At 51.3% G+C, this 18073-nt stretch overlaps 8 protein-coding genes across 8 annotated transcripts; 5 read left to right on the top strand and 3 right to left on the bottom strand.

The window, feature by feature from the left end:
- Positions 1-593: 593 nt before the first annotated feature.
- On the top strand, positions 594-3384 carry BO79DRAFT_277747 (putative C6 transcription factor; the record flags this gene model as incomplete). Its single annotated transcript, XM_025687839.1, has 8 exons — positions 594-710; positions 779-817; positions 993-1113; positions 1218-1299; positions 1378-2114; positions 2191-2614; positions 2681-2972; positions 3028-3384. 8 exons carry the CDS (start codon positions 594-596, stop codon positions 3382-3384), a joined length of 2169 nt encoding a protein of 722 aa, XP_025534316.1.
- Positions 3385-3422: 38 nt separating this feature from the next.
- Positions 3423-4280, bottom strand: BO79DRAFT_277740 (putative RING finger domain protein; the record flags this gene model as incomplete). The annotated part of the gene is made up of 3 exons (XM_025687838.1): positions 3423-3833; positions 3913-4089; positions 4177-4280. 3 exons carry the CDS (start codon positions 4278-4280, stop codon positions 3650-3652), a joined length of 465 nt encoding a protein of 154 aa, XP_025534315.1. The 3' UTR covers positions 3423-3649.
- Positions 4281-5193: 913 nt separating this feature from the next.
- Positions 5194-6679, top strand: BO79DRAFT_67483 (amidohydrolase family protein). The gene has a single exon (XM_025689584.1). It carries the CDS (start codon positions 5617-5619, stop codon positions 6619-6621), a length of 1005 nt encoding a protein of 334 aa, XP_025534314.1. The 5' UTR covers positions 5194-5616; the 3' UTR covers positions 6622-6679.
- A 153-nt stretch (positions 6680-6832) lies between these two features.
- On the bottom strand, positions 6833-8742 carry BO79DRAFT_277738 (sugar porter family MFS transporter; the record flags this gene model as incomplete). Its single annotated transcript, XM_025687837.1, has 6 exons — positions 8502-8742; positions 8151-8430; positions 7761-8081; positions 7333-7692; positions 7113-7273; positions 6833-7038 (listed from the first exon to the last, which is right to left on the bottom strand). Exons 1-6 carry the CDS (start codon positions 8677-8679, stop codon positions 6833-6835), a joined length of 1506 nt encoding a protein of 501 aa, XP_025534313.1. The 5' UTR covers positions 8680-8742.
- Positions 8743-10276: 1534 nt separating this feature from the next.
- BO79DRAFT_204564 (uncharacterized protein) lies at positions 10277-10995 on the bottom strand. Its single transcript, XM_025681795.1, has 2 exons — positions 10768-10995; positions 10277-10715 (listed from the first exon to the last, which is right to left on the bottom strand). Exons 1-2 carry the CDS (start codon positions 10931-10933, stop codon positions 10291-10293), a joined length of 591 nt encoding a protein of 196 aa, XP_025534312.1. The 5' UTR covers positions 10934-10995; the 3' UTR covers positions 10277-10290.
- Positions 10996-11213: 218 nt separating this feature from the next.
- On the top strand, positions 11214-12948 carry BO79DRAFT_248759 (cation diffusion facilitator family transporter; the record flags this gene model as incomplete). The annotated part of the gene is made up of 4 exons (XM_025685735.1): positions 11214-11509; positions 11567-11617; positions 11665-12485; positions 12548-12948. 4 exons carry the CDS (start codon positions 11214-11216, stop codon positions 12946-12948), a joined length of 1569 nt encoding a protein of 522 aa, XP_025534311.1.
- A 1686-nt stretch (positions 12949-14634) lies between these two features.
- On the top strand, positions 14635-15481 carry BO79DRAFT_291141 (mitochondrial 54S ribosomal protein mL38). The gene is made up of 2 exons (XM_025688962.1): positions 14635-14818; positions 14874-15481. The coding sequence occupies exons 1-2, from the start codon at positions 14644-14646 to the stop codon at positions 15455-15457; spliced, it is 759 nt and encodes a 252-aa protein (XP_025534310.1). The 5' UTR covers positions 14635-14643; the 3' UTR covers positions 15458-15481.
- A 365-nt stretch (positions 15482-15846) lies between these two features.
- Positions 15847-17439, top strand: BO79DRAFT_204555 (putative O-methyltransferase). Its single transcript, XM_025681794.1, has 4 exons — positions 15847-16083; positions 16145-16423; positions 16492-16542; positions 16686-17439. Exons 1-4 carry the CDS (start codon positions 15853-15855, stop codon positions 17403-17405), a joined length of 1281 nt encoding a protein of 426 aa, XP_025534309.1. The 5' UTR covers positions 15847-15852; the 3' UTR covers positions 17406-17439.
- Positions 17440-18073: the final 634 nt, after the last annotated feature.

Here is an 18073-nt window from a genome sequence, read left to right as displayed (position 1 = left end):
TGGTTTATTTGTAATGAAATTTGACCATTGGGACCGGATTGTAGCAACCTGCTGAGACTGGCTTCACTGAAGTTCGATAGATACAATTTGCGGCATCCTACTAATTCAAGACTATCTCAAGACTGCTTTAGATTGTTCTGGTAAGAGTACATAAAACCCCAGCTCAGCTCCGAGCTTACGCTCGGAGATCCCGACAATTCCGCGGAGGGCCCATTCATGTCCGGGAACAGCCTCCGGACATAGCCTCAACTACGGAGTATACAAAAAGGCGACCATCCCCACCAGACCTCATACCCTCAAATAAGCATTGACTACTTTCAGAACCCTCAAATGCTACCTAATTCAAACCACCATGTCCAACGCATCAGCTGCTAGCCTTATCGCTTTGAACTCGTCAACGCTTGGTACTGCGATGCCAGAAGTGACTCTACCGGATGGCAGCAAAGTGCAGACAGGCACAGTAGGGCAAGTAATCCTTCGAACCCGCTAATTTATTGCTTTGGAATTTGGACTGAATTGACGATGGATGTAGAGCACTGTTGGTCAATATCCGGGCGTATAACGAAGCACATGCAGCTGGGGACAAAGTCAAAATGGACACGCTCAGGACAGCTCTTAGAGCTGCGATCCCACTGTTAACGAAAGTGGGCATGTTTGACCTGTTTCCGCCTAAAGAGTGGATACAAGGGGATAATGAGGGGCGAAAACAGGTCGGAGAGATGTATCTGGAATTATTGGAGTCGATGTGATTGTACTTTATGCCCTGTTGAATTTCGAGCTTAATCACTTGTGGAGCGTTTCGCTGGAGTTATGGTCAGTTTGTCACTCATCATATTAGTTATCTCCGAATGTTCTATGCGAAGCTCTGGACGCGGATACCAAAACAAGTTAGTTCCCGCTTTGGAAGTGCCCGGTCTCGGGCAGGTCAGGCCTGCTTCTTGATTTACCCGCTTTCAACACTTGCTCCAAATCTTCGCTCTCAATTATGTCAGTATGGTAATGAGTTGATCACTGCTTTCAATGCCGGTTGTTTATTGTCAAAATGCCAGACTCTAATCTGCGCAGCCGCCAACATCGATCACATGCGGTTCGCCGTAATGGGTCCTTGCAATCGTGTGAGCCGTGTCGCAAATCTAAATTGCGATGCGACCATGAGAGACCAGTCTGCGGCCGATGCTTGACTAAGAATATGGTATCGGGATGTTTTTATCATCCAGCACCGATGACGAAGAATGTGACTGGAGGCTTGACCAGGTCTGCCAGAGGGCCACGAGGAAGAAATAGCCAGTCAATTGCAAGGTAACAATTCTCCAGTCACATCCAAAAACAACTACACATGGAAGTCCAGCGCACGAAGGTGTGCTGACATCGTTATAGCTCGTCAACTACAGGAGCAGGCGGAGGGAGCGCTCTTCCAAGACAGAACACTACGTTGGAGCCGGCTTCTGCTTCTCCTGGATACTTGGGCTCGACGAGCTACTCAGCCATTCTTGCGGAGCATCGTCACGAGTTCTCTCTCATTGTAGACAACAGCACCATGCCCACCACATTGTTCCAATTCATGGAACCTGAACGACTCCAGACTGGAGTGCGGTTACTAAAGCTACTTCAAAATCTCACAATATGCGATAGCTTAATCCGGAGATATTACACCCGAGTCCTTGTTGCTGTCATTCCAGAGATCGTCACAATGTCTATTGTACGCTCCGCTCGGAATGTTCTCGGGACCCTTGATTTCACCGAGGATGTCGAAGATCAGCTTCAAGACACAGTTCGTAAGGTCTCGCAGAATACTTCCAGGCCATTGTCAACCTATGGTTCAATGACAGTGGAGCAATACTGTGCAGCGTTTACTGAGCAAAATTTACGTTGGGAAGCTATAGGCATCATCTTCGCAACTGCTGGTATGTCGCTTTCATCTACACCTGAGAGTGACCCAGATCTATATCAGGTGGCGGCGGACACCTCAGCCCGGGAGAGACTCCGCGCTCAGCTTGTCGAAGCGAGCAGCACCTGCCTCACTTTTAGCGACCAGGCTTCTTCAGTCAATGAGCTATTGGGCTTTTGCCAGTATAGCAGCTTTGTACTTCTCACCCATGTCTACGGTGACTCAAGTAAGTACATAGACCTTGCTTTTCCAGTATTGCTCTTCTTAGGACGTAGCATATGCTGATTGTCGTTGGAAATAAGGCTACCAAGCCTGGCGTCGCCTCCGTGAATTATCCGCTACAATTTATGCGGCTGGACTTCACCAGGAGAGCCCCATGGGCGATAATTGCCCTCCCTTTCTTCGTCAATGGAGAAGATCGTGCTTTGCTGCTGCCTTCTCAGCAGATAAGAATCAAGCCACATTCGTGGGACGACCGCCATCCATTAACTACCGCTACAGCACCCTAACACCCCCGCTGGACATTAGCGAAAGAACGATAGTCCATGGTGGGGATGAGCTGAACGCGGCGATCTCAAGATTGGATAGCTTCGGATGGTCATCCAAAGTTGAGGTCGACCGAGCAAGTGTGCTCCGTCTTCGATTCATATTGGCCGTTTTTAGGGAGCGAGCTCTCGAGATAGCCTTGGGGACCGGTCAGCACAGCGATACGGTGCAGAATTCTGAGTGAGTCATATTCATGCCATGGTGTCTCGTGCGAATGAAAATGATCTCGTCGCTAATCTTCTCAAGTGAAATAATAAAGCAAGCGCGGGAGTCGTGGGCAGTGTGTCCCGTCCGCCTCCGTTACGACGTGTCTGCGGAAGGGACCGAGTCGGGACCCCTAACAAAGTCGTTCACCTTGCTTCATATTTACCTTGACTACCTTTACACTATTTTCCTTTTGCAGAGGACTGTTGTTAAACGCGCGAACACCGGGCATGAGGCTCTCTTCGATACGTCACGAACAATGTTGTCCAATATCATCAAAGGCAACGCTGACAGTGACCCAGCCTTCGACTTGAGCAGACATCGTGCTTGGATCGTATGTTGAAGACCCTTTAGAGTATGCTGTCTTTCCTATAATTAACATGGTGCAGTTCCTTTACTACGGCCTCCCCAGTGCCAGCGTCCTCATCCTCGAGCTCCTTCACCAAAACCAGGGAATCGGTACATACACTACTGCGTTACCGCGTGCTGAAATCATCCGAAACTTGAGTGTTTTCATCTCATGCCTCTCCTGGGTAGCGCGACCGGGGCATGGCAATTACCACACGTGCAAGGAAGCGGAGAGGAAATTGTCTCATATTCTTGACCAGGTTCTTGATCCTCAGCCCATCGAGGATCTGGCTTTCCACGATGCCACCTCTGGCCTGTACAGTCTCCTGGACTGGTACCATCCCAGCAATCCCAACAATTGGGACTTCAACTCAGAGTATCTATCTCCGCAAAACTGACTTCTCTTGTGAGATGTAAACGTATGGGTATCGCATTAATCATCAAAGGTCATTAACTCATGAAAGAGGATCCCAACTATCGTCCAGGACCAACCAATGGGGACCCGCACATGGACTGGCCTATGTTTCCTATAAAGCCGAAAAAAGAAGATATTGATGCCCATCGTGAGCGACAACATTCGAGTGGAGTAAGACCGGCGTGGGGTGAATGCCCAGACAAGACACCAAACGCCGCATAAGCCTGGAAAGAAGAGGTCGGTCGCATTCACACCATCCACACAAACTCATTACTCGGATGGGTCTCTTGAACGTAATACGCTCTATGACAGAGTGGGCAATTGAAGTGGTCTTGCAGATACCACTTTTCGAGACATTCTCGATGGAACACGTGCAGACATTTGAGTTCTCGGATTTCCTGGCAGCGCAGAACCGACTCGAGGCAAACAACGCTGTCAACGGCACCGTTAGTGGGCGAACAACTTGCTAGCGTTGCCGCTAATTCAGCCGTTGGTTGCAAGCTAAACGTACCATATGAAGTCGCCATCAACACCTTCGGACGGTAAAAGAGGGCCTTTAGCTCGCGACCACCAATCTTCTAATGTCCGAGTTGGGGAGACAGCATCCAGCTTGCGTAATTTGTCGCTCGAGCTGCCTTTGCTCTTGAGAACGGGATGGCGCTCACGCCGATTGACGAAAAGGGTCAGACTATAGAGATTTAGGGTATTAGTGGCGCGAATGCGATCATGACCAGCATCGGGCGCAAAGCTGAAAAGGGGCTGGCTAATTACTCACAGCAAACACATGATGATTAAGGTCGCGACTCCTAGTCCGATTCCTAAGACAATGGCCATGTGGTGATTGACCTGAGGGTTATCCTTTTTCTCCGACAACCCCATGTTCCTCGTCGCGGGAACTCGGTGTGGTCGGGCTGCGAGCGAGAGAGAGGCGACAATCCTCAACCGAGGCCGAGGATGTCTTTCCTTTAGTTATATTTTGTCTTCTCGTTAAATCTGAAGAGAGTTGTTCCACAGCCCCGGGGATTCTGGCCGCTAATAAAGGACACGAGCCACCACCAAGCGTTGTACCTCTGATCGTCGTCACCTGGCGGGGTATGCGCCAACCATGCTTTATCAGGCCATCCCGAAGCCATCAATCAGCAGATGCTCGTGAGACGTGCATTTCCCACGGTCGCTGACGCCCGAGTATTCAAGAAAAAGGAATGAGGGGCTTGACTGAATAACACATTGGTTTTAAGATCAGGAAATCACAGTGCTATCGCCATCACCATGACAACACAGGGTTCCTTTTGTCTGGCTTCAGGCTATGTGCCACCCATGTGCTTTATTCTCTTGAAAGCCCAGCCAGAGGCATCTGGCTGCCTGCATTCCACACCTTTTTCCCCAGGTCATCCGGCAGCAGCTTCTCCCAACTACTAGCGCAGGTTGCCGCTGGGGGGCTCAGCAGCGCACATCCATCACTCTAAACGATGCTACTAACCCTATAGCACTGACCGTCGGGCGATCGCTGCAAGCATTGATTCATTCCTTCCCATGCGCCCCGGACTAACTTCCTTGGCGCGGTTGCAAGGGAGCTTTCGATGGATGGTCGGCTGAGCATGATTCTAGTGGCGGTCGCACTAGCTGGAAGCCAACAAATTAGCAGGTCATGCCATGTCGTGCCAGGTCATGCCACGGCTGCCGATCCACACAGATCCCCCGGATGTGCAGCTCACGCTCATTGTTACCCATGGCTATGACGCAGTTTGCTCCTGTCTTGTATAAACAACACGCTTATCCAGATCTTCACACTCGGTGATCGGGACGCTAAAGACAACACACACTGCAGACTCTGCATCAACTGGCTTCCCCTATTTGGGATTGGACTGTCTAGCTTACTCCGAAAACATTATGTCTCCTTTGCACGCTTATAGGCCGCAATATCGGCAGGCCAATACACCAAGTTGACCTGTCCCTCATTTCTACCCACCACAACTGGCGCCATCCTCAGCTAATGAAGCAGCATGCCCCTATCTACCCCTTACCAGAGGCGTTGGTCGCACAACACCAATGACTCAAAAGAGCTGCAATTCCACTAAAGTCTGCACTGTTCAGACAACCGCCTTCCTACACCTACCCCGAAAGCAATATAGAGAGCTGCGCTCCCACCTACCTGTATAAGCTGACAGCCCAAACCGACCACCCGATATCACCACTACAACAATCTCCCCACACCATGGCCTCCCCCGCGCAAGCCATCACGCTCGAAGAGCACGCGATATTCCCATCCCTCGAAAGCAACAACTTCTTCTACGACAACACATGGAAGATCTATCCCGAATGTCGCAACCTCGCAAAAGACATCTCCAAAGCCCGCCTTGCCAATATGGACGCCGGCAACGTCTCCTACCAGATCCTCTCCCACCTTCCCGGCGGCGTCGCCTCAACCGACCCCGCGCGCTGCTACGCAGCCAACAACGAAATGGCCACCGCCATAAAGCAACACCCAGACCGATTCGGCGGCTTCGCAGCGCTCCCAATGGCCCACCCCCTCGAAGCGGCCAAAGAACTCCGCCGCACCGTCACCGACCTCGGCTTCCTCGGTGCCCTAATCGACAACCACCTCCCCGACGGAACAACCCACTACGACGACAAACGCTTCTGGCCCGTCTTCGCAGCCGCCGAATCCCTCGACGTCCCCCTCTACATCCACCCTTCCACTCCATCCCAGGATTCCATTCAATCCCGCTTCTCCGGCAACTATCCACTCGCTGCAGAACTCGGCCTCGCGTCCGCAGCCTGGGGCTGGCATGAGAACGTAGGCCTGCATATCCTGAAACTCTACGCGGCGGGAGTATTCGAGCAATACCCCAAACTCAAGATAGTAATCGGACACATGGGCGAGCTGCTCCCGATCATGTTGCACCGGATCGCGAGATTGGGGTTTTTCAAGGGGTTGGCGGCATCGAGACGCAAGGGGATTATGGATGTCTGGAATGAGAATATATGGGTTACGACGAGTGGAGTGTTTAGTGTTGAGACGTTGATGATGCTGTTGCAGGTTACGAAGGTCGAGAGGGTGATGTATAGTGTGGATTATCCGTTCGAGGATAATGTTACGGGGAAGGAGTTTTTGAAGAAGGTGAGGGAGTCCAGGAAGTTGTCGGCGCGGGAGGTGGATTTGATTGAGTTTGGGAATGCGAGGGAGTTTTTGAGGTTGGGGAGTAGGGCGTTTCTTTGATTGGGTTGGGTTGGGTTGAGTGGGGGTTGGGTGAGGGGTGAGTGGTTGAGTAGATGAGGATAGAATGGGTTGGGTTATGGTATAGAACAAGACCAGGGTTCTGATCGGCGAAATAGAATGACGCAGTGCAATTCGGTTCGTTGTGTATTTGCTTCTTTACTGATTTGTCATGAACGGTCACACGCTTCCTTGATAGAAGACACCGTCATGGTCACACGGTACTAGTATGCTCGACATTGATGACCGATACCCCCGTCTCCTCTGCTTTCTCCGTCTCGACTGTACCCCCCTTCACGACTACATCCTCGGGGAGCATTCCCAGGGCACGACCACCGAAGAGCAGATCGATCTCTTCGAGTGACTTCTGGTTTGTTTCTTTGAAGAAGAAGTAGACGGTTGGAAGGGTGATGCATACGTCTGTATCGTTTTTGATTATTAGCAGGCAAGCAGTAAGGAAAAGTAAAATCGGGATAGGGATATGGGTTACTCACTCCACGCCGCAAACACGAAATAGAACTTCCATTGGATCTTGGCCAGTGCAATCGGGGATACCTGGGCCCAGAGGGTACTTACGGCCCAGTTGCCAATTGCAGTGGCGAAGGCGTTTCCTCGGCCGCGGATTTGCATCGGCATTACTTCTGCCATGTAGACCCTAATCGATATCGCATTAGTGGGAGGAAATGTTGTGAGAAGGAGGGGAGGGGAACTAACCAACTGCAAGGGCCGAATGATAGAGAAAAGATAACAGTGATACAGAAGATGAAGAATACACCGCCGATACTGTAACCCTTTCGAGTGCCGTCCAGATTCTGCGAGTAGAGAGCCGCTTCGCAGATTAGGGCGATGGTGATTGCGATGGTTCCGAACAACATGGGCTTGCGGCGCCCAACTCGGTCGAGGAGGAAAAATATGAAGATGAAGTTCGTGATGGGACCGACGCAGTTGTAGATTCCTGCTACGAGGGTGTTGCGGTTACCTGTGATGCCGAGGGCGTTGTACATGATTGTTTGGTAGTAGTTTACGACGTTGACGCCTGTCATTTGGGTGAAGACTTGGACGGCGATGCCGTGCCTGTTCGGGCGGGATGTTAATAGGATGCGGGGATTTATTTGGGGTGTTGGTAGGAGAAGGAAACGCACATGAGTCGGGTTCGCCATTGAGGTACTCGGAACATGATGAGCCATCCGGGGACTGTGACAGCTTTTTCGGCTTCAATGGTGGTTTTTATCTCATTGTATTCCGTCTGGATCCAGTCCTCGTTGGTGCCGTCGAAGTGTAACCTTCTTAGGATTTTCATCGCTTCCTCGTAGCGTTCCTTTTCGATCAGGTATCGAGGTGATTCGGGCAAAAAGAACATGCCTATAACGAGAAGAACGGCAGGGACGGCCTGAAAGGCAAGTGGGAATCGCCATTGGAACTCGCTAGTATCCGGCGCATGAAGGGAGCCGTAGCCGACCCAGCTGATTTTAAGTTAATGCTTTTCTTGTCTGAGATCTATGCAGACATGGTTGTGATGGTGGTATACATACGTACTGACAATAAACCCAACACCGATCATCTGCTGGGCTAGACCGATGATGAACCCACGCGAACGGGGATGAGCGACCTCTGCCTGATACACTGGGACAGACATAGACATGAGACCAACTGCCCAGCCGGCCAGAATACGACCGACAAGGATCATGGCTAAGTTCTTTGCTGACGATTGAAGAATCGCGCCAACCATGCAAATGAAAGCACCCATCTGGATAGTGAACTTTCGTCCGAAGCGATCCATCGTTAGACCACCCTGGAGCGCGCCAATGCATGCTAGCAGCCATTGTTAGCCAGAAGGGCAATACATGGAATGAAGAAGGTCCAAGCCAGAGAGAAGAACCTACCACCTCCCGAAAATGTGCTGTTGATAGCACCAATGATGGTTGATGTCTGGGTGGTGTTGAAGAAAGCCAGAAAATTCTTCGACTCGATTACGTCCGTCATGACACCGCTGTCATATCCGAACAGGAAAGACCCTGTAGCTGCAAATGCAGCCAGGCCAATTGTAAAGAATCGACCCATTTTGAAATGCCGATCGATATATTATGATGTGTGAATTTCTTAGGCCATGAAGTAGTGTTAAGTGGGACATTGAACGGCAGAACTTATACGAAAAAACACAGGAACCCCGGGCGGGGGTGGGGCAGATAACATGGCCTATATACGTCAATTCCCTGTTAAGCCTTGTTCCGGGGTCAAATCGATGGAGATTGCAACAAGCTCATCGCTTTGGCATGCGTCAGACTGGGGAGGGTTGACCGGTGGACGAAAAGGCCGATGGCGGAGCGAGGGTTAGCAGGAAGCTTGAAAATCCGGGGTGGCCGGCCGGCCCGGGACTAGCATGGCCATCTCGCTCCTGATTGCGTTCGCGCCAAAGTAGTAAACTTCCCCAGCCGACGTGATTGGCGTTTAACGCACTAACGAAAGAGGCGCCGGTGTGGTCAGCCCGTGCGCGGTTGCAGTCCGCTGGAAGGAATCTGGCGGCCAGCCGGAGAAGGATTCTGCCTCAATGACAGCCACTAGGGCGTCTCGTCCATCCAAACCGAGCTTTTGGTTAACCAATAGGGTATTTGAGTTCCGGTTCTCCAGATTTCGGGGTATGGTGACTACCCAATCTTCTGGCCACTGCTGTCTATAATTGTCGCGTTGCTCGTCCGGGGTAGCGGCCCAGGTTGCCGTGGCAGGCAGGCTAGCAGTGGTCTAGGGCAGTCTAGGCATGAGACTAATCCTGACGTGATACATGGTCAAACAGGGTGCTGCGGTGACAGGTTGAGGTATAGAGCAGAAGTTGAGACGGGAAGTAGGTCTTTGGTCGGGCACATGATGTCCCCACGTGCCCCTGAGTCTTCCTTCTCCTACAATTGTTCTGCGACTCACCTTCATTTCAGTCGGATCTCTATCATGGAAGTCTGTTGTGCAGCACGAGGGACGAAGGCATAAATGCGGGGTAGGCGCAATAGCAACTATTCCACTAACGTCCGCTCATCTCATGAAGCCTCAAAGCAAGCAAACTGATCACGCACAAATACCCTTTTGGACAAGGAAGAATAGCCGACTGGTTAAATGCACGGCAAACGTGGCGTGTGGATGGAAACTTAGAATGATTCTCACGTCTCGATTGACGGAATCTGGTTAGCCAAGCCAAAAGGATTGCAGCTTATACAAGCTCTTCGCACCAATCCGACGAAGAACGGAACGCCCAACTTCTTGCCATTAACCATATGATCCCCGAAGGTATTGACAAGTAGTGATTTCAACTCTAAACGATACCTCGGGGGGCAAATAAGTAGGTTTGATGAGACATGAAGAATATGATTCTCTGTTGCCAGGGAAGTGTACAGGTGTAGCATTAATAATCGGAATTGATCAAGCCGGACTTGGGCAGCTTGGTCAATTTACATGGAAAGTACAACTTGCAGCTAACAATGGCTAGGTAGTACTGCAATCATGATCCTGGTCGGTAACCCTGTCTTGAGTCTCTACCCAAATTATAAATAATAGATGGCGAAGAAGACGCAATAGATGAATTCAACGAAAGCTTTGATCGTACAAAATGTTCCGTTATCTAAAATCACTATACTATCAAACATATTAGGATAATTTAGAAGCATGCCACGATGGCAAGATATAGAATCAAGCTTTGATGCTATAAATTGCCTGTTCAATATCTATCAGCTCATCAGCTCGCTTCACAGGTCCTCCCCAGCGCACTCCTCCTTCGGCGTCAACCGCCCAATTGCCACTCAACTGCCATCGACTACCACTCTCGGTAGGCCTATTCCAGATCCCTCTTTCCCACCCCAACTTTCCGATAGCTAGAAGTCCAGCTGGACTCAGGACATGGCCCCAAGAAGTCACGCCTAGGCCCCATTGCGCATAGATCTTGCGCTCAGCATCGACGATGACCGTCAGGGGGTTAGAGCCAGACTCGCCGGTTCCTCCAATAGACTCCAACCATTTCTCCGTTGATGGCTGGTCGCTATGCGACACTGCGACAAAATTGATCTCGGGGTGACTCTCAGCGGCAGCGCGCAACTCAAGAAAAGTTGCTTCCGCCACTGCAGTTACCATTAGGTTAGTGAACAAATGCGCATTCGAGACCAGACTAACCAGGACATCCACAGTGCCTGAGGAACGAGACGATGGTTGGTCTGTTGTTGTCGGCTGGGAGGGGCAGTTCTGGGCAAGAGGGAGCTTTATCTCCAGGCTGTGGCGAAGGAGAGAGCTGCACAGCTGGCGGCGAGAGCCATGAGGCGGCTTCTTGCGACAGGGACATCTGCGAGTACTATTCAGCACTGACGTATACAATCAATTAACAATTAGTGACTGAATAACCAGGTGCGCATGTATGTTTGACGTGAGAAAGTTCTGCCAGGCTCCATCTCATAATGGTGAGCTAACAGCTCGGCCCAGCCCGCGCGCCCCAGACTCCAATTGAAGAATGCCGTCAGGGTCCCACCGAGTTGACTCGGTCGAGCGAGTCATCCTTGCCGCCTAAATAGAATGCTTCCTCATACATTGCTTTTCCACGTCGCTCAATGCAAGGGAAGGAAAAAATGTCCTCCACACATCGATCTAGTACTGTGCCGCCAACCCTTTCCTCTTCGCCTCGATCGGACTCCTTCATCCGGGCGAGACAACCAAGTCTCGACTTGGAACATGACCTTCTCTCCACCCGTGGTCAACGCCTAGGAGGACTAATACGACGACGCTCTCTCAGCGTCCAAAGCGCCGATAATCCGTATGACAGTGATCGTCTTGATGAGTCTTTCCCCCAAGATCGCGGGGATAGGCCTCTCGCCTTTGAGCGCGCTAAGCGACTTATTGGCGAGAGCAAGCCTATGTATCGTTGGTATGCCGTTGCCCTTGTTTCACAGCTCAGTAGACATCTACTAACGATGAGCTACAGGCAACATTTCTATCAAGACCCGTCTATGCTGAAGAAGATGCCAAAGGCCATGTACGTTGCTATCTGTGGTTCCAACGCTGTGGTCTAACAAGCTACAGGCGCGATTATTACGAGCGCAACAATGATCTAATATCCCAATATGTCTTCATCGATCGACTGCTGGACTCTTCTCTCCCACATCGCCTGATTGTGGACTATCACAGCAACCAGCCAGGAGAACCCCCAGCCTCAACCAACGGCCGGGCATATGACGCAATCTCCTACGGAACAGCAGACTCTCAAGCATCCGGCAAGATCAAAAGAACGCCCCGAAATCTCTATCGCATTCCTAGCGAGAGCGAGACCTCTCCACTCTTGCCCCCGACGATCGAAGAACGAGCAGCATCACCCCCAGACATCATACCATCAAACGATGAGTTCGTCGACAGCAGCGACCGGATAGTCACCGTCGCGATCTACGTCAACTTCGTCGCCAACGTGCTCCTCCTAGTCGCAAAGATTGTCGCCATGACCATGACAAACTCGTTATCCGTCCTGGCCAGCTTAGTCGACGGAGCATTGGACTTCCTCAGCACAGCCATCGTCTGGACTACAACCACCCTGATCCGTCGACAAGACCGCTCCCGATACCCGATCAGCCGTCGTCGACTCGAACCACTTAGCGTATTAGTCTTCGCCGTCGTGATGGTAACTTCTTTCGTGCAAGTCGCACTCACCTCCTTTACACGACTCATCTCTTCCGACCACTCCGTCGTCGACCTATCCCTCCCTTCCATAGCCGTCATGGCCAGCACAGTCATCGTCAAACTCATCTGCTGGTTCTGGTGTCGACTGATCAAGAATTCAAGCGTCCAGGCCCTAGCCCAAGACGCGATGACGGACGTGGTCTTCAACTTGTTCAGTATTCTCTTCCCTCTCAGTAAGCAGCTCCCTTCCCTACCCCCCACCCAAAACCACACCACTAACCAAACCAACTCATAGTCGGCTCCCTAACCAAAACCTGGTACATCGACCCGCTAGGCGGTCTTCTCCTCTCCCTCTACATAATCTACAACTGGAGCGCCACAGCCAGCGAACACATCGGCCACCTAACCGGCGCGGCAGCATCGCCCAAAGACCACAGTATCCTGCTGTACATGACGATGCGATTCTCGAAAGCGATTCTCAAGATCCAGGATCTAAAGGCGTATTACGCTGGGGATCGACTCAACGTCGAGGTAGATATCGTCCTGGACCCAAAGACACGACTCCAGGATAGCCATGATGTTGGGGAGAGTCTGCAGTATATGGTGGAGAGTGTGCCTACGGTGGACAGGGCTTTCGTGCATATCGATTATGATCCGTGGAATATTCCGAGTCATATGAATCAGGTGGAGGGGTGATTTAACAACATTAATGATGATAATTATTATTCGAATTTTGGGTAGTTGTGGGGAAGAGAACAAAGTTAATAGGAATTGACATTGAATGAATTGGTCATGTCTTTAGTTTACTTAGTAACTTATGCAGTAACTACTACTACTAGTAGTAGTAGTAGTAACTGTACTAGTAGAAAAAGTTTGGTGGTAGTCACCTAGTCACCTAGCCACCTCCTCGCGTAGTTAGCTAGCTAGTCAACACACTACACACACACACACACACACACACAATATATCCATATTGCTGTCACATGTTATGAGCCCCCGTGGCCACGAATCATCGAAAATTCGCATCCCCTGTCGTTTTTCATCGTTTTTACGCGTCGTACACGAATATCCTCATATTCAAGGCTTCTTACGCCTCAAATCGGCGCACCACACGCCCTTCGCGGCGATCTAGCCGGCTTGGCATCCAGGCTTGGCCACCAACCGACCAACCACAACTCCCACCACGCGAGCGGCGTGGCCGAATATATGACGCTGTCTAAAGATCCGTTCGATATTGATGTCTCTAAAGCTGTTCCCAATTTGGGGTAGTAGATTCATCACCAGTATCTCAAGGCCTTTCCACAGCTGCACGAAAGAAGAGTATCAATACCCCTTAAAGCAATAGATTGAGACTAGTTACTTACCGTTAGCCCCCTTTCGCTCCAGCCCAGGGCTTTCTGCTATAGTTACTCACAAGCAAACGGTTTTATAGTTGGTTTCTGAGATATATAGGGCCTGATCGGGCTTGCTGTAGTTCCCCTTGTCGCGGTATTGCTATTCCCCTTTATAACATATACAACTAGAGCTTCGAACATCAACAAGAAAAGAACACATGATCTTGTGGTTCATGCTAGACGCATTATTCCTTCGGGAATGGGGCCAGGATCGCCTGTTGGAAGTAGTACTATTTTTAGAGGACCGTCAGGACCTTTTGGGCCGATCCATCTTTCGAAACCCAAAGAACAAATCTCGATCAAGGACATTTCGGAAATCCAATATGTGCGATTCATGGATGTTATCTTGAATATGTTGGCAGAGAGGATCTTGTGCATATTACGCATGAGTGCCAGCTTCGACAAGGACTTGGACTTTCATAATGCTCATCCATAGCATAGATTCACACCTTTTTATCGAGAGCGACGAAAGTATGAAGAGGCTCTGGGGAAATTATCCAATACTCGCAGCGAGAATTGACACCATTCCCTGCCAGCTTTTTCTTGGCAACCCCTCGCAGCAAGCTGCATATTTGGGGACAGGGATAACGCCTACACCGCTGCTTGAACGTCTCGAGCGTATTTCCACTGCTTCCGAATTAACCAGAGTAATCAAACAAGGCAATTTGGCTCTGAACAAACAAATGAAGCAATTCCAACGACAAGGAGAAACGGAAGATTCCCTTCATCTCCATGCGCCATGGTGCAGCCAACAGCGATGCTAAGAAAAAGTAATCCCCGAACCATGTGCGCTAAACGCCCCGGCCATGTGGAAACGCCACCATTTTCTCCCCTAAATAGGGCCAAGACTGATGGAGCCATTCTCACATTGCTCGTCGGTAACTGATCTATTCTAGGCTAAGTGTCAAACAGTGCACAGTTAGAAGGTTTCTCTATTTAATCCACCTCCTATCCAATTGTGAACATGCCTACATCCAGCTCCAATAGAATCCCCATCATGCGTCTTGTCTCTGCCATTGCCGCCTTCGCCGCAGTTACTACTGCTGCGACTGCAGACACCGTCCCTCCTGAGCTGGCGAGCATTGGAGAGCCGTCGACGGTGCTAAATGTCACCTTTGCGGTGGGGTCAACTGCAGTCAGCTTCACCCCTGGCAAGTTCCTGAACGCGAGCGGTATGTACGACCGATCCCCCTTCCAGACTGTCTGATTAACTAATACCATCTCTAGACACCAAGAATGCGCCGGAGCCGCATCTCCATGACATGGGGCTCAGCAGCTCGGGACCCTATCTACTGCTCATGGTCGACCCGGACTGGAACAAAACCACCCCCCCCTCAGTGATCGTACACACCGTGGTGGCCAACCTGACCACCACCATCAACAGCACTAGCAACGAGAACGTGCTGGCTTCCTACATTGCCCCGGCCCCCAAGTCCGGCACCCATAACTACACCCTTTTGCTCTTCGACCAGCCCTCCAACTTCAGCATCCCCAGCCGCTACGAATCCTTCATGCTGACCGACGATGACACGCCCCTGAATCGGCTAAACCTGCCGCTGGTCAGCTTCCTCAACCAGACTGGACTAGGCTCGCCGGTCGCGGCCAACTACTTTCGCGTCACAGCGGCGAGCAACGATACCAGCAACAGCTCAAGCACATCCGGTTCCAGCACGACCACAAGCTCGGGCACCAGCACCAGCACTAGCGCTGCCGCTAGCAAGACATCGAGTGGGGCGGGCCACAAGATGCCCACGGGGAGTTATCTGGCCGGTGCGCTGGCCTTGATCGGTGCGGTGATAGCTTCTGTCTAATCTAGATACTTATTTCTCAAAGACAATAATGGCACTGGAGAAATTGGAGAGCGAACTGCCACATCGCGTACTTTGTATATACTCAGCATGTACAGTAAGCAACATCAATTCTCGGAAGAGCGGCACACGCACGCAGCGAAAACTCGACTCTAGAACCTACTAAATGTAAGCTGCAGGCACTAATCCTGTTAGTGGGGGCCAAATTGTAGTAGTACAACTATCGAGTACTAGTCATATTACAGCGCGTATCTATAATTCTATATACTGTTGGTCAGGCAATCTGGTATTTTCCATTCACCATCCCTGTAGAGAAAAGAGAAAGAAAAAAAAAAAAAAACCCCCAGCAACCGAGGTCTCAGAGGCACAATCCGTCTGACACTAATTTCCCCGTCAACATGTCTTCGCGCATCGAATCCCTGGCCACCACTATCGCCGACTCAGCCCAGCAATTACGGACTCTGCTAGCGCAGCACGGAATTGAGGAGCCCTCATTTTCGGCCACCTGCCCTCCATCCCTGGCACTGCCCCCGCCCGTCGAGGCCGCACGCAACGCTCTCCTGCACGCCGCGTGCGAGATCCAGGACCTGCTGCTGGACCCAGCCGATCTTCTACGCTCCTATGCCAGTGTACGCCGCCTCGGTTCTTCACTCCTGACTTGTAACCACGACTAATATCAATGGGATAAAGCACGCCCACCTCATCGCCCTGCACTTCATCCAAGAATTCAATATCGCGCACCTCGTCCCTCCCAATGGAACAATCTCATTTGCAGCTCTATCCACGCAATGCAATGTCCCCGAAGCCGACGTCCGGCGCCTCGTCCGTCACGCCATGACCATCCGCGTTTTCGACGAGCCTGCCGAGAATGAAGTCGCTCACACGCGTGCCAGCATGCTCCTGCGCCAGGAAGGTTTTCATGGCTGGATTGGGTCGACCTGCACAAATAGCTGGCCCGGCGCGACAAGGGTATATAGTAGCTTCCCCTAGCCTAGCGCAGCTGGTCATCTCGGCTAACAGGGGTGTGTTTTGCATAGACTGTTGAAGCGTTAAAGCGCTTTCCTGGCTCTGAGGAGCCAAATGAGTCGGTTAGTCCCCCCTTCCCTCCAAGCAATCAAACTGCGAATGTGCACTGGAGGAGAATTCCCTTACCAATCTGCTTTTACCTCCCCAAACAAAGCACCATGCAGCAGAATATTCCAAGATACACCGAATACTAATAACAGCACAGGGCTTCGCCCTAGCCAACAATGGCCTGGCGCTCTACGACGTCCTCTCACAGTCGCCCACCCGCGCCGCCACCTTCGCGGCCAGCAAGCGCGGCTACATCTCAGGGGCTGCCATGGGCATGGCGCCGCTGGTCACATCCATCCAGCCGCTCCTTTCCACACTCCCGGCAGACAGCGTGGTTGTCGACGTCGGCGGCGCGCAGGGCGACATCAGTTTCGCGCTGGTAGCCGCATTCCCGCACCTGAGGTTCATAGTGCAGGATCTGCCGGGCGTGATTGCTCGCGTGAAGGAGCAGCAAATAATGCATCCCTCCTCGGCAACAAGAAGGGTAGACTTCCAAGCGCACGACTTTTTCACCCCTCAACCCACTAACCCCAGCGCGCGCGTCTACTACCTTCGTCACGTCCTTCATAACTGGGGCGACCGCCATGCAGTACAGATATTGCGGCAGCTGCGCCCGGCGCTGTGTCCCGGGGTGCGCGTGCTTATCCATGACCACGTTCTTGAGCCATACCCTGCCCAGGAGTCTATGTGGAAGCGTAGACTCACTAGTAACATGGACGTGAATATGCTGCAGTTGCTCAATGCGCGCGAGAGGGACGAGGCGCAGTGGCGCGGGTTGCTGCAGGAGGCGGATGAGCGATTCCGGTGGGTTGGGGTCCGGCGGGTGGAGGGGAGCGCGTTGGCGGTTGTGGAGGTGGTCTGGATGAATGATTGCTGATAGCCTGATACGAGTAGCGCTGATTAAAAGCAGGGATGGTCTGGTTTGCTTCCGTAGTACGGAGTAACTAGTAACTAGTCTGATGCAGCGCGGAAGAGTTTGGATTCGGTTGGCTTTGCTGACGGGCATCCGACGGGTGGCGCGCTGGACGGAGTTGGATCGTTTTTTTCTTGGAGTGGTGGTGTGTGCATTAGCAAGCTACGTACAGTACTATATAGGGCTAAGCTTTATACGCTAAATGCTCGTGTCAGCACTAGTTTAGGTACCCCTCTTGGTCTTGGGTGCCATGTGAGCATTGTTGATTTTTTTCTGTTCCTAAACAATTTCTTGATTACTCTCTCCTCTTTCCGGCTGTGCATCCTTCGAGAGAAAGACTCATTCAAGGCCGGCGGAGTCACCTGTTTTCTTTTTTTTCTTTTCTTTTCTTTTTTTCATATTAATATGTTATTAGTTCTTCAGCAAAGCTGTATATAGCATTGTCTCAATCTCTACAAATGAGTCAGATGGTTGGGCAGGTCAACCACAGGAGTTAAAGATTCCATGTTCCTTGCACACATGCCTTACCATACAAGACAAGTGGAGTAGCATAGTACCACTATTTTAGCGCCCCCCCCCCCCCCCCCCCCCCCCCCGTTTTTTCTCCGGCCCATAGAGCTGAGCCAGCCTTT

This window comes from Aspergillus costaricaensis (genome assembly GCF_003184835.1).
Source record: "Aspergillus costaricaensis CBS 115574 unplaced genomic scaffold BO79scaffold_54, whole genome shotgun sequence".
Classification (NCBI taxonomy): domain Eukaryota; kingdom Fungi; phylum Ascomycota; class Eurotiomycetes; order Eurotiales; family Aspergillaceae; genus Aspergillus; species Aspergillus costaricensis.
Note: the sequence above shows the minus strand (reverse complement) of the source record. Positions and strands in the feature narration are given on the sequence as shown.

Excerpts from the sequence above, each read along its gene's own strand:
- BO79DRAFT_67483 (XM_025689584.1), top strand. The coding sequence starts at position 5,617 with ATGGCCTCCCCCGCGCAAGCCATCACGCTCGAAGAGCACGCGATATTC.
- BO79DRAFT_204564 (XM_025681795.1), bottom strand. The coding sequence starts at position 10,933 with ATGTCCCTGTCGCAAGAAGCCGCCTCATGGCTCTCGCCGCCAGCTGTG. Across the intron at positions 10,716-10,767 it reads CAGGCACTGTGGATGTCCTG|TGGCGGAAGCAACTTTTCTT; the intron begins GTTAGTCTGGTC and ends TGGTAACTGCAG.
- BO79DRAFT_291141 (XM_025688962.1), top strand. The coding sequence starts at position 14,644 with ATGCGTCTTGTCTCTGCCATTGCCGCCTTCGCCGCAGTTACTACTGCT. Across the intron at positions 14,819-14,873 it reads CAAGTTCCTGAACGCGAGCG|ACACCAAGAATGCGCCGGAG; the intron begins GTATGTACGACC and ends TACCATCTCTAG.
- BO79DRAFT_204555 (XM_025681794.1), top strand. The coding sequence starts at position 15,853 with ATGTCTTCGCGCATCGAATCCCTGGCCACCACTATCGCCGACTCAGCC. Across the intron at positions 16,424-16,491 it reads GCTGGCCCGGCGCGACAAGG|ACTGTTGAAGCGTTAAAGCG; the intron begins GTATATAGTAGC and ends TGTTTTGCATAG. Across the intron at positions 16,543-16,685 it reads CTGAGGAGCCAAATGAGTCG|GGCTTCGCCCTAGCCAACAA; the intron begins GTTAGTCCCCCC and ends ATAACAGCACAG.